The following is a 16,422-nucleotide window of genomic DNA, read 5'->3' on the forward strand; positions in this document are numbered from 1 at the left end:
GTGTATATACCGGATCTGGGCTGTGTGTATATACAGGTCATGGTGTAGTAGTGTATATACTGGATCTGGGCTGTGAATTACATGTCATGGTGTAGTAGTGTATATACCGGATGGACTGTGTGTATATACATGTCATGGTGTGTAGTGTATATCGGATCTGTGTGTGTATATACATGTCATGGTGTAGTAGTGTATATACTGGATCTGGGCTGTGTGTATATACATGTCATGGTGTAGTAGTGTATATACTGGATCTGGACTGTGTGTATATACAGGTCATGGTGTAGTAGTGTATATACTGGATCTGTGCTGTGTTTTTATACATGTCATGGTGTAGTAGTGTATATACTGGATCTGGGCTGTGTGTATATACATGTCATGGTGTAGTAGTGTATATACTTGATCTGGACTGTGTGTATATACATGTCATGGTTTAGTAGTGTATATACTGGATCTGGGCTGTGTGTATATACATGTCATGGTGTAGTAGTGTATATACAGGATCTTGGCTGTGTGTATATACATGTCATGGTGTAGTAGTGTATATACTGGATCTGGGCTGTGTGTATATACATGTCATGGTGTAGTAGTGTATATACCGGATCTGGGCTGTGAATATACATGTCATGGTGTAGTAGTGTATATACTGGATCTGGACTGTGTGTATATACATGTCATGGTGTAGTAGTGTATATACTGGATCTGGGCTGTGTGTATATACATGTCATGGTGTAGTAGTGTATATACTAGATCTGGGCTGTGTGTATATACATGTCATGGTGTAGTAGTGTATATACTGGATCTGGGCTGTGTGTATATACATGTCATGGTGTAGTAGTGTATATACTGGATCTGGGCTGTCTGTATATACATGTCATGGTGTAGTAGTGTATATACTGGATCTGGACTGTGTGTATATACATGTCATGGTGTAGTAGTGTATATACTGGATCTGGGCTGTGTGTATATACATGTCATGGTGTAGTAGTGTATATACTGGATCTGGGCTGTGTGTATATACAGGTCATGGTGTAGTAGTGTATATACCGGATCTGGGCTGTGTGTATATACATGTCATGGTGTAGTAGTGTATATACCGGATCTGTGCTGTGTGTATATACATGTCATGGTGTAGTAGTGTATATACTGGATCTGGGCTGTGTGTATATACATGTCATGGTGTAGTAGTGTATATACTGGATCTGGGCTGTGTGTATATACATGTCATGGTGTAGTAGTGTATATACCGGATCTGGGCTGTGTGTATATACATGTCATGGTGTAGTAGTGTATATACTGGATCTGGGCTGTGTGTATATACATGTCATGGTGTAGTAGTGTATATACCGGATCTGTGCTCTGTGTATATACATGTCATGGTGTAGTAGTGTATATACTGGGTCTGTGCTGTGTGTATATACATGTCATGGTGTAGTAGTGTATATACTGGGTCTGGGCTGTGTGTATATACAGGTCATGGTGTAGTAGTGTATATACTGGATCTGGGCTGTGTGTATATACATGTCATGGTGTAGTAGTGTATATACTGGATCTGGGCTGTGTGTATATACATGTCATCGTGTAGTAGTGTATATACTGGATCTGGGCTGTGTGTATATACATGTCATGGTGTAGTAGTGTATATACTGGATCTGGGCTGTGTGTATATACATGTCATGGTGTAGTAGTGTATATACTGTATCTGGGCTGTGTGTATATACATGTCATGGTGTAGTTGTGTATATACTGGATCTGGGCTGTGTGTATATACATGTCATGGTGTAGTAGTGTATATACTGGGTCTGGGCTGTGTGTATATACATGTCATGGTGTAGTAGTGTATATACAGGATCTGGACTGTGTGTATATACAGGTCATGGTGTAGTAGTGTATATACTGGATCTGGGCTGTGTGTATATACATGTCATGGTGTAGTAGTGTATATACAGGATCTGGGCTGTGTGTATATACATGTCATGGTGTAGTAGTGTATATACTGGATCTGGGCTGTGTGTATATACATGTCATGGTGTAGTAGTGTATATACCGGATCTGTGCTGTGTGTATATACAGGTCATGGTGTAGTAGTGTATATACCGGATCTGGGCTGTGTGTATATACATGTCATGGTGTAGTAGTGTATATACAGGATCTGGACTGTGTGTATATACAGGTCATGGTGTAGTAGTGTATATACTGGATCTGGGCTGTGTGTATATACATGTCATGGTGTAGTAGTGTATATACAGGATCTGGGCTGTGTGTATATACATGTCATGGTGTAGTAGTGTATATACCGGATCTGGGCTGTGTGTATATACATGTCATAGTGTAGTAGTGTATATACTGGATCTGGGCTGTGTGTATATACATGTCATGGAGTAGTAGGGTATATACCGGATCTGGGCTGTGTGTATATACATGTCATGGTGTAGTAGTGTATATACTGGATCTGGGCTGTGTGTATATACATGTCATGGTGTAGTAGTGTATATACCGGATCTGTGCTGTGTGTATATACATGTCATGGTGTAGTAGTGTATATACTGGATCTGGGCTGTGTGTATATACAGGTCATGGTGTAGTAGTGTATATACCGGATCTGGGCTGTGTGTATATACAGGTCATGGTGTAGTAGTGTATATACTGGATCTGGGCTGTGTGTATATACAGGTCATGGTGTAGTAGTGTATATACTAGATCTGGGCTGTGTGTATATACATGTCATGGTGTAGTAGTGTATATACTGGATCTGGGCTGTGTGTATATACATGTCATGGTGTAGTAGTGTATATAATGGATCTGGGCTGTGTGTATATACATGTCATGGTGTAGTAGTGTATATACTGGATCTGGGCTGTGTGTATATACATGTCATGGTGTAGTAGTGTATATACCGGATCTGGGCTGTGTGTATATACATGTCATGGTGTAGTAGTAGTATATACTGGATCTGGGCTGTGTGTATATACATGTCATGGTGTAGTAGTGTATATACTGGATCTGGGCTGTGTGTATATACATGTCATGGTGTAGTAGTGGTATATACTGGATCTGGGCTGTGTGTATATACATGTCATGGTGTAGTAGTGTATATACCGTGTAACGGATCACCTGGCACCCCGACCGGGTACCTCCGTTGAATGAATGCTCCTAGTGCTTTCCGAGGACTCCAAGCACTCCACTTGACACCGTACGCACTGCAGACCCCACGAACCGCCGAAGCTTGGTTGAGGTCTCACCGTCTCCTACCCACCCTGGACCTACGACAAGGCTCCAGGCTCCAGTGGGTGGACCTCTCCTAAAACCAGAGAGCAGGAACAGCCCTTAAAAGAGCTAGTAGTTATAGCCAGGGGAGTATACACGTATAGCAATCCCCACACACATGAGACGAGGCTCTATGTTGAAGCTGAAACAGGAACTGACTGTACTTCACGTACAGCCTCTTTTATTCACAAACCAAAAACATAGTACTGCCCACAGGGGTTTGAAATACAACCAATCAGTAATTAACAACACATACAATGCAACTACAGCAACCAATCGTTCACGCCCCCAGAGGACCAGAATGAAGACTGGGACATAGGACAACATATCCCCACAATGCATCATGGTCTCCTCCCCTCTGTCTGGAGACAACCTGAGGAGCAATCCAATTATCTCTCAGAACAAAGGGAGATCGCCAATACACATGTAGATACAACAGGACAGACATCACCATTTAAACACACAATGGGACAATGGCACAATAGAAACACACCCAGCATTTTCCTCCCAAGCTGACAAGTTACAATTATTATAGATTGTTACAACTTTGTGAGTTTACATTGGCCATACATATAACTTACATTAATTCAAACAGTATAACGTGGGGACAAACCTATCCAAAATTCACTTGAATCGGTTCAGGGGTTTAAAAGTTAGTATATGGCCCATAATCCTGGGGCAAGAGGCCAGCAGCCAGTCCTCTCCAAAACCCAGTGGCGAGGTCGGTTTCGCCACACATCTCCCCCTCCCAGGGAAGACTAACCAGATACCTGACCTCACGGTCAGTACCTGAGTTAGTCTGGCAGTCCAACCACAACCCAATACTGGACCTGTTGAATCTTGGGGCCTGGCTCTGTTCTGTATGTCCCCAGCTGTTGAGTGGGCATCTGCTACTCCTCGCTTCCTTGTGGTTCTCCAGCTTGGAACTGTAGGTACTTGGTGGGCAGAGGCCGACTGCGCTCTGCCCAGATGCCAGCTCTTCCGCTGGGGTAGCCTGTGGGAAGTCCGGCTCTGGAGAAGAGGATAGGGGAGGGCAGAGGCCGACTGCGCTCTGCCCAGATGCCAGCGCTTCCACTGGGGTAGCCTGTGGAAAGTCAGCCTCTGGAGAAGAGGATAGGGGAGGGCAGAGGCCGACTGCGCTCTGCCCAGATGCCAGCTCTTCCGCTGGGATGTGGTCAGGGAATCCTATCCCCAGGACCTTGTTGCAGATCGGCTGTGGAGAGGAGGAATCGCTTACCTCCTCCTCCTGGCATTCCTGCAGGGTTGGTGGGGGATCTGAACCGGCCGTCCAGCATCCCGGTAGGCCTGGTGCAGAGACCGCGGTCCCATCTGCACCATCGGAGTTAGGGGTGCTGTCCCCCTCCTCCTCCTGGTATCCCTGCGGAGATGGCTGGAGATCTGGACCGACCGTCCAGCATCTCTGTAGGACTGGTAGAGAGACCTCGGTCCCATCTCCACCTGCCATCTGTGGGTCCTCCCAGGACCAGTCTGTGAGGTCCCTCAACATTTGCGAGTAAGGACCACCTGCGTCCACACCTGGCAACTCCGGCTGCTGTTGAGGGTCTGGGACAGCTGCCCAGCATCCCGGTGGAGAGACCTCGGTCCCGTCTCCCCCTGCCTGTTGTGGTTCCTCACAGGACCAGTTTATGAGGACTTCTACCTCTGTAGCTGGTACTGAAGCAGGGGATACTTCAGTCGGGTCTTCCCAGCTGTAGGGTTGTAGGTCTGGGACTGCCACCCAGCTCTCTGGCAGTGTATATTGGGACCGAATTGAGCTGAAGAAGTATTGGTAGTCCTGCTCCAGCTCCCACTCCTTTGTCACTAGAGATGCCAGGTCTTGTCTCACCTCTCTCGCTGTAGCCCAATCATGCATAGCCTCCCTGTAGTCATAGATATCCCAGAACCGGGACCCTCCAGCATCTCCGAACCCCGGTTCTGCGAAGGCCTCAAACAACAGGCCAGGGCCATCAGAATTCTCACCCTCGGGTCTGTCGTGCTCAGCCATCCAGGGGGAGTGCCGAATCACATACCACCAGAGTGCCTGGTAGGCGTCATCTAGCCAAAGCTCCTTCCATACCAGGCTCTCCAGTTCTGTTACCCACTCATTCAGGGGCTTCTCTCCCAGAAGGGGCATTCGCAGGGCCACTCGCATCCGCAACTGCTGTTCCTCACTGGGGAGACACTCGCCCCGCCGCCGCTGGGCATTTTCCAGGGCATCATACCAGATGCCTTTCCGGACTGCCTCCCTCCAGTCCGGGTCATCCTCATCCTCGTAGTGGAACGCTGTTTGAAGACTAGCCGATTCCATCCTGCTGTAGCCAGGGGCGCTGTACGGATACTAGCGTTACCCTCAATTTAGTAAATCCACGAACGGTGTCTCCGAGCTGCTTCTCCTCACACTAGGACGCCATCCCACTGCTTGCCACCAATGTAACGGATCACCTGGCACCCCGACCGGGTACCTCCGTTGAATGAATGCTCCTAGTGCTTTCCGAGGACTCCAAGCACTCCACTTGACACCGTACGCACTGCAGACCCCACGAACCGCCGAAGCTTGGTTGAGGTCTCACCGTCTCCTACCCACCCTGGACCTACGACAAGGCTCCAGGCTCCAGTGGGTGGACCTCTCCTAAAACCAGAGAGCAGGAACAGCCCTTAAAAGAGCTAGTAGTTATAGCCAGGGGAGTATACACGTATAGCAATCCCCACACACATGAGACGAGGCTCTATGTTGAAGCTGAAACAGGAACTGACTGTACTTCACGTACAGCCTCTTTTATTCACAAACCAAAAACATAGTACTGCCCACAGGGGTTTGAAATACAACCAATCAGTAATTAACAACACATACAATGCAACTACAGCAACCAATCGTTCACGCCCCCAGAGGACCAGAATGAAGACTGGGACATAGGACAACATATCCCCACAATGCATCATGGTCTCCTCCCCTCTGTCTGGAGACAACCTGAGGAGCAATCCAATTATCTCTCAGAACAAAGGGAGATCGCCAATACACATGTAGATACAACAGGACAGACATCACCATTTAAACACACAATGGGACAATGGCACAATAGAAACACACCCAGCATTTTCCTCCCAAGCTGACAAGTTACAATTATTATAGATTGTTACAACTTTGTGAGTTTACATTGGCCATACATATAACTTACATTAATTCAAACAGTATAACGTGGGGACAAACCTATCCAAAATTCACTTGAATCGGTTCAGGGGTTTAAAAGTTAGTATATGGCCCATAATCCTGGGGCAAGAGGCCAGCAGCCAGTCCTCTCCAAAACCCAGTGGCGAGGTCGGTTTCGCCACATACCGGATCTGGGCTGTGTGTATATACATGTCATGGTGTAGTAGTAGTATATACTGGATCTGGGCTGTGTGTATATACATGTCATGGTGTAGTAGTGTATATACCGGATCTGGGCTGTGTGTATATACATGTCATGGTGTAGTAGTGTATATACTGGATCTGGGCTGTGTGTATATACATGTCATGGTGTAGTAGTGTATATACTGGATCTGGGCTGTGTGTATATACATGTCATGGTGTAGTAGTATATATACCGGATCTGGGCTGTGTGTATATACATGTCATGGTGTAGTAGTGTATATACTGGATCTGGGCTGTGTGTATATACATGTCATGGTGTAGTAGTGTATATACCGGATCTGGGCTGTGTGTATATACATGTCATGGTGTAGTACTGTATATACTGGATCTGGGCTGTGTGTATATACATGTCATGGTGTAGTAGTGTATATACTGGATCTGGACTGTGTGTATATACATGTCATGGTGTAGTAGTGTATATACTGGATCTGGACTGTGTGTATATACATGTCATGGTGTAGTAGTGTATATACTGGATCTGGACTGTGTGTATATACATGTCATGGTGTAGTAGTGTATATACTGGATCTGGGCTGTGTGTATATACAGGTCATGGTGTAGTAGTGTATATACTGGGTCTGTGCTGTGTGTATATACATGTCATGGTGTAGTAGTGTATATACTGGATCTGGACTGTGTGTATATACATGTCATGGTGTAGTAGTGTATATACTGGATCTGGACTGTGTGTATATACATGTCATGGTGTAGTAGTGTATATACTGGATCTGGGCTGTGTGTATATACAGGTCATGGTGTAGTAGTGTATATACTGGGTCTGTGCTGTGTGTATATACATGTCATGGTGTAGTAGTGTATATACTGGATCTGGGCTGTGTGTATATACATGTCATGGTGTAGTAGTGTATATACTGGATCTGGGCTGTGTGTATATACATGTCATGGTGTAGTAGTGTATATACTGGATCTGGGCTCTGTGTATATACAGGTCATGGTGTAGTAGTGTATATACCGGATCTGGGCTGTGTGTATATACATGTCATGGTGTAGTAGTGTATATACCGGATCTGTGCTGTGTGTATATACAGGTCATGGTGTAGTAGTGTATATACCGGATCTGTGCTGTGTGTATATACAGGTCATGGTGTAGTAGTGTATATACTGGATCTGGGCTGTGTATATACATGTCATGGTGTAGTAGTGTATATACCGGATCTGGGCTGTGTGTATATACAGGTCATGGTGTAGTAGTGTATATACTGGATCTGGACTGTGTGTATATACATGTCATGGTGTAGTAGTGTATATACCGGATCTGGGCTGTGTGTATATACATGTCATGGTGTAGTACTGTATATACTGGATCTGGGCTGTGTGTATATACATGTCATGGTGTAGTAGTGTATATACTGGATCTGGACTGTGTGTGTATACATGTCATGGTGTAGTAGTGTATATACTGGATCTGGACTGTGTGTATATACATGTCATGGTGTAGTAGTGTATATACTGGATCTGGACTGTGTGTATATACATGTCATGGTGTAGTAGTGTATATACTGGATCTGGGCTGTGTGTATATACAGGTCATGGTGTAGTAGTGTATATACTGGGTCTGTGCTGTGTGTATATACATGTCATGGTGTAGTAGTGTATATACTGGATCTGGACTGTGTGTATATACATGTCATGGTGTAGTAGTGTATATACTGGATCTGGGCTGTGTGTATATACAGGTCATGGTGTAGTAGTGTATATACCGGATCTGTGCTGTGTGTATATACAGGTCATGGTGTAGTAGTGTATATACTGGATCTGGGCTGTGTATATACATGTCATGGTGTAGTAGTGTATATACCGGATCTGGGCTGTGTGTATATACAGGTCATGGTGTAGTAGTGTATATACTGGATCTGGACTGTGTGTATATACATGTCATGGTGTAGTAGTGTATATACCGGATCTGGGCTGTGTGTATATACATGTCATGGTGTAGTACTGTATATACTGGATCTGGGCTGTGTGTATATACATGTCATGGTGTAGTAGTGTATATACTGGATCTGGACTGTGTGTGTATACATGTCATGGTGTAGTAGTGTATATACTGGATCTGGACTGTGTGTATATACATGTCATGGTGTAGTAGTGTATATACTGGATCTGGACTGTGTGTATATACATGTCATGGTGTAGTAGTGTATATACTGGATCTGGGCTGTGTGTATATACAGGTCATGGTGTAGTAGTGTATATACTGGGTCTGTGCTGTGTGTATATACATGTCATGGTGTAGTAGTGTATATACTGGATCTGGACTGTGTGTATATACATGTCATGGTGTAGTAGTGTATATACTGGATCTGGGCTGTGTGTATATACAGGTCATGGTGTAGTAGGGTATATACTGGATCTGGGCTGTGTGTATATACATGTCATGGTGTAGTAGTGTATATACTGGATCTGGACTGTGTGTATATACATGTCATGGTGTAGTAGTGTATATACTGGACCTGGGCTGTGTGTATATACATGTCATGGTGTAGTAGTGTATATACTGGATCTGGGCTGTGTGTATATACATGTCATGGTGTAGTAGTGTATATACTGGATCTGGGCTGTGTGTATATACAGGTCATGGTGTAGTAGTGTATATACCGGATCTGGGCTGTGTGTATATACAGGTCATGGAGTAGTAGTGTATATACTGGATCTGGGCTGTGTGTATATACAGGTCATGGTGTAGTAGTGTATATACTAGATCTGGGCTGTGTGTATATACATGTCATGGTGTAGTAGTGTATATAATGGATCTGGGCTGTGTGTATATACATGTCATGGTGTAGTAGTAGTATATACTGGATCTGGGCTGTGTGTATATACATGTCATGGTGTAGTAGTGTATATACTGGATCTGGGCTGTGTGTATATACATGTCATGGTGTAGTAGTGGTATATACTGGATCTGGGCTGTGTGTATATACATGTCATGGTGTAGTAGTGTATATACCGGATCTGGGCTGTGTGTATATACATGTCATGGTGTAGTAGTAGTATATACTGGATCTGGGCTGTGTGTATATACATGTCATGGTGTAGTAGTGTATATACCGGATCTGGGCTGTGTGTATATACATGTCATGGTGTAGTAGTGTATATACTGGATCTGGGCTGTGTGTATATACATGTCATGGTGTAGTAGTGTATATACCGGATCTGGGCTGTGTGTATATACAGGTCATGGTGTAGTAGTGTATATACTGGATCTGGGCTGTGTGTATATACATGTCATGGTGTAGTAGTGTATATACCGGATCTGGGCTGTGTGTATATACATGTCATGGTGTAGTAGTGTATATACTGGATCTGGGCTGTGTGTATATACATGTCATGGTGTAGTAGTGTATATACCGGATCTGGGCTGTGTGTATATACATGTCATGGTGTAGTAGTGTATATACTGGATCTGGGCTGTGTGTATATACATGTCATGGTGTAGTAGTGTATATACTGGATCTGGGCTGTGTGTATATACATGTCATGGTGTAGTAGTGTATATACTGGATCTGGGCTGTGTATATATACATGTCATGGTATAGTAGTGTATATACTGGATCTGGACTGTGTGTATATACATGTCATGGTGTAGTAGTGTATATACTGGATCTGGACTGTGTGTATATACATGTCATGGTGTAGTAGTGTATATACTGGATCTGGACTGTGTGTATATACATGTCATGGTGTAGTAGTGTATATACTGGATCTGGGCTGTGTGTATATACAGGTCATGGTGTAGTAGTGTATATACTGGGTCTGTGCTGTGTGTATATACATGTCATGGTGTAGTAGTGTATATACTGGATCTGGACTGTGTGTATATACATGTCATGGTGTAGTAGTGTATATACTGGATCTGGACTGTGTGTATATACATGTCATGGTGTAGTAGTGTATATACTGGGTCTGGGCTGTGTGTATATACATGTCATGGTGTAGTAGTGTATATACTGGATCTGGGCTGTGTGTATATACAGGTCATGGTGTAGTAGTGTATATACTGGGTCTGTGCTGTGTGTATATACATGTCATGGTGTAGTAGTGTATATACTGGATCTGGGCTGTGTGTATATACATGTCATGGTGTAGTAGTGTATATACTGGATCTGGGCTGTGTGTATATACATGTCATGGTGTAGTAGTGTATATACCGGATCTGGTCTGTGTGTATATACAGGTCATGGTGTAGTAGTGTATATACTGGATCTGGGCTGTGTGTATATACAGGTCATGGTGTAGTAGTGTATATACTGGATCTGGGTTGTGTATATACATGTCATGGTGTAGTAGTATATATACTGGATCTGGGCTGTGTGTATATACATGTCATAGTGTAGTAGTGTATATACCGGATCTGGGCTGTGTGTATATACAGGTCATGGTGTAGTAGTGTATATACTGGATCTGGGCTGTGTATATACATGTCATGGTGTAGTAGTGTATATACTGGATCTGGGCTCTGTGTATATACAGGTCATGGTGTAGTAGTGTATATACCGGATCTGGGCTGTGTGTATATACATGTCATGGTGTAGTAGTGTATATACTGGATCTGGGCTGTGTGTATATACAGGTCATGGTGTAGTAGTGTATATACTGGGTCTGTGCTGTGTGTATATACACCTCATGTGCACCCCGTCCCTTCTTACCTGCCCATCCTCCATACTTCTTCTTGAGGTTAGTCTTCCACCACCGGGAGAGTATATGGTTTTTGATCCCGATCAGCAGGGTCCACACCTGTTTCAGGACCAGATATGATAGAGCCAGGAGACCCAACAGATGAAGCCATTGGTAGAACTGAGACTCCTCCATCTGATCTTCTCTGTGGTCCTGTGTGCTGTCACCTCTGCTGATCCTCCTGTCTGACTGCAGCTTTACCCGTCCTCCTGTGACTGATGACTTCCTCCTTATTTAACCCTAATATATTTCCAGTGGGAAGGCTTTATTTGTAAGATTATTGCGCTGCCCTTATTTTATTGGTCTGTAGCCGGTGTCAGTAGAGGCAGTCCTTTAGGTCTAAGTATTTCTCAGTCCGTCCTTTGTAAGTTTTTTATTTTGGACTTGGCACGCGAAGGTATAATTTTCTGCAGCTTTTCCTATGTTTAGTGTCCTGCAGGTAGACAGATTTTGCGAACGAACCCTTATTATTCACTCTCCTTAGTAAAATGACACCATGCATGTAAGAGACCATTCCATACTAGTCAGCTCTGAGGCTACTAAACGGTGCCAGGCAGGGGCTGGGTGACAGAACCGTCCAAGTAAGTTGGAGATCATTATTAATAAATAACTGAATAGAGGGCGCTGTATGTGATTAGGAGTTTGTAGTAAGTTCATCATCAGAAATGTGTTAAAGGGGTTCTTAAGCAAAAAAAAAAAAATTACCAAGGTAAATAGTGTTAAAGGGGTTCTGCAGTGTTTTTAAACTGATGATCTATCCTCTGGAAAGATTGTAGCTGGCCAGCTAAAACCTGTCCTAGGTTGCTAATATCGCTAGACCTGCCAATAACCTTAATACAGTTCCTATGTTTGTGTGTTAAAGACAAAAGTAGAGTTATTTACTGTGATTTGTGGTAAAACAAAGTTCCAGCACTCACGTTTTCTTGGTACTACACTAGTGGGTGAATGTCCTGTACATTATTTTCTACTGTCTGAATAAAGACGAGGATTTTAGCTACCAAGAAAACGTGAGTGCTGGAACTTTGTTTTACCATTAATGCTGCCTGTTCCGTGCACGCGGGTGATCCAGGTGATCAAGTGAGCTGGACTTTTCGGTATGCATAGTCTTATTTACGGTGACTTCATGTTTGGATGTCATATAACTGTTATATATATTGTAGAGGTGGGACGAATCCAATTTTTTTCGAATCCGAATCCGAAAAGGTTCTCGAATATATCGAATCTTTCGAATCCTACGAATCCTGTACATAATTGTGTGAACGCACGGTGTAAGAAACAAAGTCAGACCGCGTCAGTTTGTCTGAACCTCCACTTCCCAGTCACGGTCGCACCCTATATGACCGCGATGACCCCTGCTCCTATCACTACAGAACATACAGGATAATACAGCCACATACCTCTTACATCCAGTGACGTCTCTTGTAGATGTTCTCTGTCCTCATCTTCTCCTTTCCGACCTTCAGACCAGACCACCATTTTTCGTCTCTGCAGTTTGACAAAAAAAAAAAATCTTAGTTTACTATTTTCCATCATTCTCCCATCTTCTGGACAAATCATCCTACTACCCCCAATACTGTGCCGCTGTGCTCCCCAATACTATACTGCAGAAACAGATAATACCCCTGATAATACTAGTACCACACAGAGCCCCCCATATAAAATACCCCTTCTTTGTGGCCTCAGTAGATGCCCCCATAGTGCCCCCCAATAATGTGCCAATAAGAAGTGGCCCCACAGTGCCACCCAATAACTTGCCAGTAAGTGTCCCCATAGATGCCCCCCTAATCATGTGCCAGTATCAAGTGCGGAGTGCCTCTCTCCTCCCCCCATGTGCCGGTATCATAGTGCCATCTCCCCCCCAATGTGCCAGTATCATAGTGCCATCTCCCCCCATAATGTGCCAGTATCATAGTGCCATCTCCCCCATAATGTGCCAGTATTATAGTGCCACCACCCTCATAATGTGCCAGTATCATAGTGCCATCTCCCCCCATAATGTGCCAGTATCATAGTGCCATCTCCCCCCATAATGTGCCAGTATCATAGTGCCATCTCCCCCCATATTGTGCCAGTATCATAGTGCCATCTCCCCCCATAATGTGCCAGTATTATAGTGCCACCTCCCCCCATAATGTGCCAGTATCATAGTGCCATCTCCCCTCATAATGTGCCAGTATCATAGTGCCTCCCCCCCACAATGTGCCAGTATCATAGTGCCTCTCACCTCTCCCCCTGGCATCCACAGATCCCCCATCCTATAACAGTGCCATCCACAGACACCCCATCCTATAACAGTGCCATCCACAGACCCCCCCACCCCATAACAGTGCCATCCACAGACCCCCCCCACCCCATAACAGTGCCATCCACAGACCCCCCCACCCCATAACAGTGCCATCCACAGACCCCCCCACCCCATAACAGTGCCATCCACAGACCCCCCCCACCCCATAACAGTGCCGTCCACAGACCCCCCCCCACCCCATAACTGTGCCGTCCACAGACCCCCCCCACCCCATAACAGTGCCATCCACAGACCCCCCCCACCCCATAACAGTGCCATCCACAGACCTCCCCCACCCCATAACAGTGCCATCCACAGACCCCCCCACCCCATAACAGTGCCATCCACAGACCCCCCCCCCCACCCCATAACAGTGCCATCCACAGACCCCCCCCACCCCATAACAGTGCCATCCACAGACCTCCCCATCCCATAACAGTGCCATCCACAGACCCCCCCACCCCATAACAGTGCCATCCACAGACCCCCCACCCCATAAAAGTGCCATCCACAGACCCCCCCCCCCACCCCATAACAGTGCCATCCACAGTCCCCCCCCACCCCATAACAGTGCCATCCACAGACCCCCCCACCCCATAACAGTGCCATCCACAGCCACCCCCCACCCCATAACAGTGCCATCCACAGACCTCCCCCCACCCCTTAACAGTGTAATCCACAGACCCCCCATTGCCGCTCCAGTACAGTTATAAAATGTGTAATTTAATTAATAATAATTGATTCATGCTGCCCCCTCTGTCTGTAGTACATTCAATACATCCTACTTACAGGGCTACTGATATCGTAATGCAGGCCGGCCGGGCAGACGAGCGGTAGAGTGACTTACTGACGTCACGTGCCTGAGCCGCCTGCTTTATGAATGAAGCAGGCGGCGCAGGCAGGTGACGTCAGTCACTCTGCCGCTCGTCTGCCCGGCCGGCCTGCATTTACGATATCAGTAGCCCTGTAAGTAGGATGTATTGAATGTACTACAGACAGAGGGGGCAGCATGAATCAATATTAATAGAATTACACATTTTATAACTGTACTGGAGCGGAGGGGCCGGAGCACAGTGAACGCACCGGCCCCCAGCTCCTCCTCCCAGTCCCTCCCACCGGGATTCGTCGGATTCGTTACAGGTAAATTACGTCGGGATTCGAGTCCACGAATCCCCCGAATCCAGCAAGATTCGAGGGATTCATGGATTCGACGAATCCCCCGTCCCATCTCTAATATATTGTGTTCACAAAAGCAGAAAAGATAATATGTGTTTAAGATTCATTATATGGATGTGAGGTAAGCTCAATGACAGCAGAAACAACAGAAAGCATAGAGTTAAACTGTTGTTGCTGGGCAGGAGTCTACACCAATCACAGCAAGCCTCACTCATAGCAGGAGTTTTGACCAATCACAACCAGCTTCACACACAGCCTGTGTGGGAAATTCCCCTAGCAGGAGCTGCTAGAAATAATTATTCAACAGAGAGAGAAGCTGAACAGACATTCACTTCATTAAGAGCTGTGTTTTATGGAAGCAGGTCAAAATAGGTATTTAAAACAGTTATATAATGTTCCTACTGTTAATATAGTGATTAGAACTGAATTCTGAACCAGTTATATGTGTGTTTAATTACAGTTCCACAAATTGCAAACTACAAATACCATACAAAAAATTGCAACCATTCAAATTACATATTGCAATCCAAATTGCATACAACAATACCAGATCATACTCAACCAATCTGCAAATAGTTACTGCTAACTGCATACTGCAAATTGCGACCAAATTCAGAAAGTAGAACTATTAGTTAGACCTCAGATATGCCTTTCAGAGAGATCATAAAGTGCTTAAATAACTTAAAGTAAGAGTACAGATACTCAAGAGAGAAATATATCCACCATTTTATGTTAAATGACAAGATTGAACAGTTGAACCACCATCCTATGCATACCGCCATTTTGTGATATCTTTTCAACACGTGTTTTGTACATGGACTATCTGCTGCAGGGGCAGCAGTATTATACAGCCAGGTTCATAAATATTGGGAAATCGACACAATTCTAACATTTTTGGCTCTATATGCTGTTAAAGCAGCCCTAAATTAGGGCATTTTAGATACACTCTGGTGTTCCAGATCATTGTACCCCCCCAGGGGTTAATATCCACGCGTGGCTGAGAGACTGAACACTGACACAGAAGTTGGTCAAAGCAATCTCTAACTTTATTTAAATCAGGTAAGCCGTATTATACATCTTCAGAAGAGGGCAGTCCTCACTGAGGCTTAAACATTGTTTCATTGGTCAAAAAGGAAGAAGAGATAAGAGAGAGGCGATAATACCCTGGCATTTGCGCAGTGAATACCACTTTGGAATGTGAACTAATGTAAACATCTCGTTACCATCGCCATTTTGTAATGGCTGACAATCTAACAATAATACTGCATACGTCATATGTGACACTTCAAAGAGGTGCTTCTCTATAGGCAGTGAATGTAACGGAACGCCTAGCACCCCGACCGGGTACCTCTGTTGAATGGATGCTCCTAGTGCTTTCCGAGGACTCCAAGCACTCCACTTGACACCGTACGCACTGCAGACCCCACGAACCGCCAAAGCTTGGTTGAGGTCTCACTGTCTCCTACCCACCCTGGACCTACGACAAGGCTCCAGTGGGTGAACCTCTCCTACATCCAGAGAGCAGGAACCAGGAACAAGCTCTTACAAGAGCTAGTAGTTATAGCCAGGGGAGTATAGCAAATCT

At 45.0% G+C, this 16,422-nt stretch overlaps 1 protein-coding gene across 1 annotated transcript in view; it reads right to left on the bottom strand.

Moving 5' to 3' along the window:
* The window catches only part of LOC120986583 (very-long-chain 3-oxoacyl-CoA reductase-B-like), a 116,992-nt gene that overhangs the window by 86,932 nt on the left and 13,638 nt on the right, over positions 1-16,422 (bottom strand). The window contains exon 3 of the mRNA XM_040415243.1: positions 11,350-11,520. Coding sequence (XP_040271177.1) covers positions 11,350-11,512 — 163 coding nt within the window. The 5' untranslated portion in view covers positions 11,513-11,520. The remainder of the gene's footprint in view (positions 1-11,349; positions 11,521-16,422) is intronic.

The sequence above is a fragment of the Bufo bufo genome, chromosome 1 (assembly GCF_905171765.1).
Source record: "Bufo bufo chromosome 1, aBufBuf1.1, whole genome shotgun sequence".
Taxonomy (NCBI): Eukaryota; Metazoa; Chordata; class Amphibia; order Anura; family Bufonidae; genus Bufo; species Bufo bufo.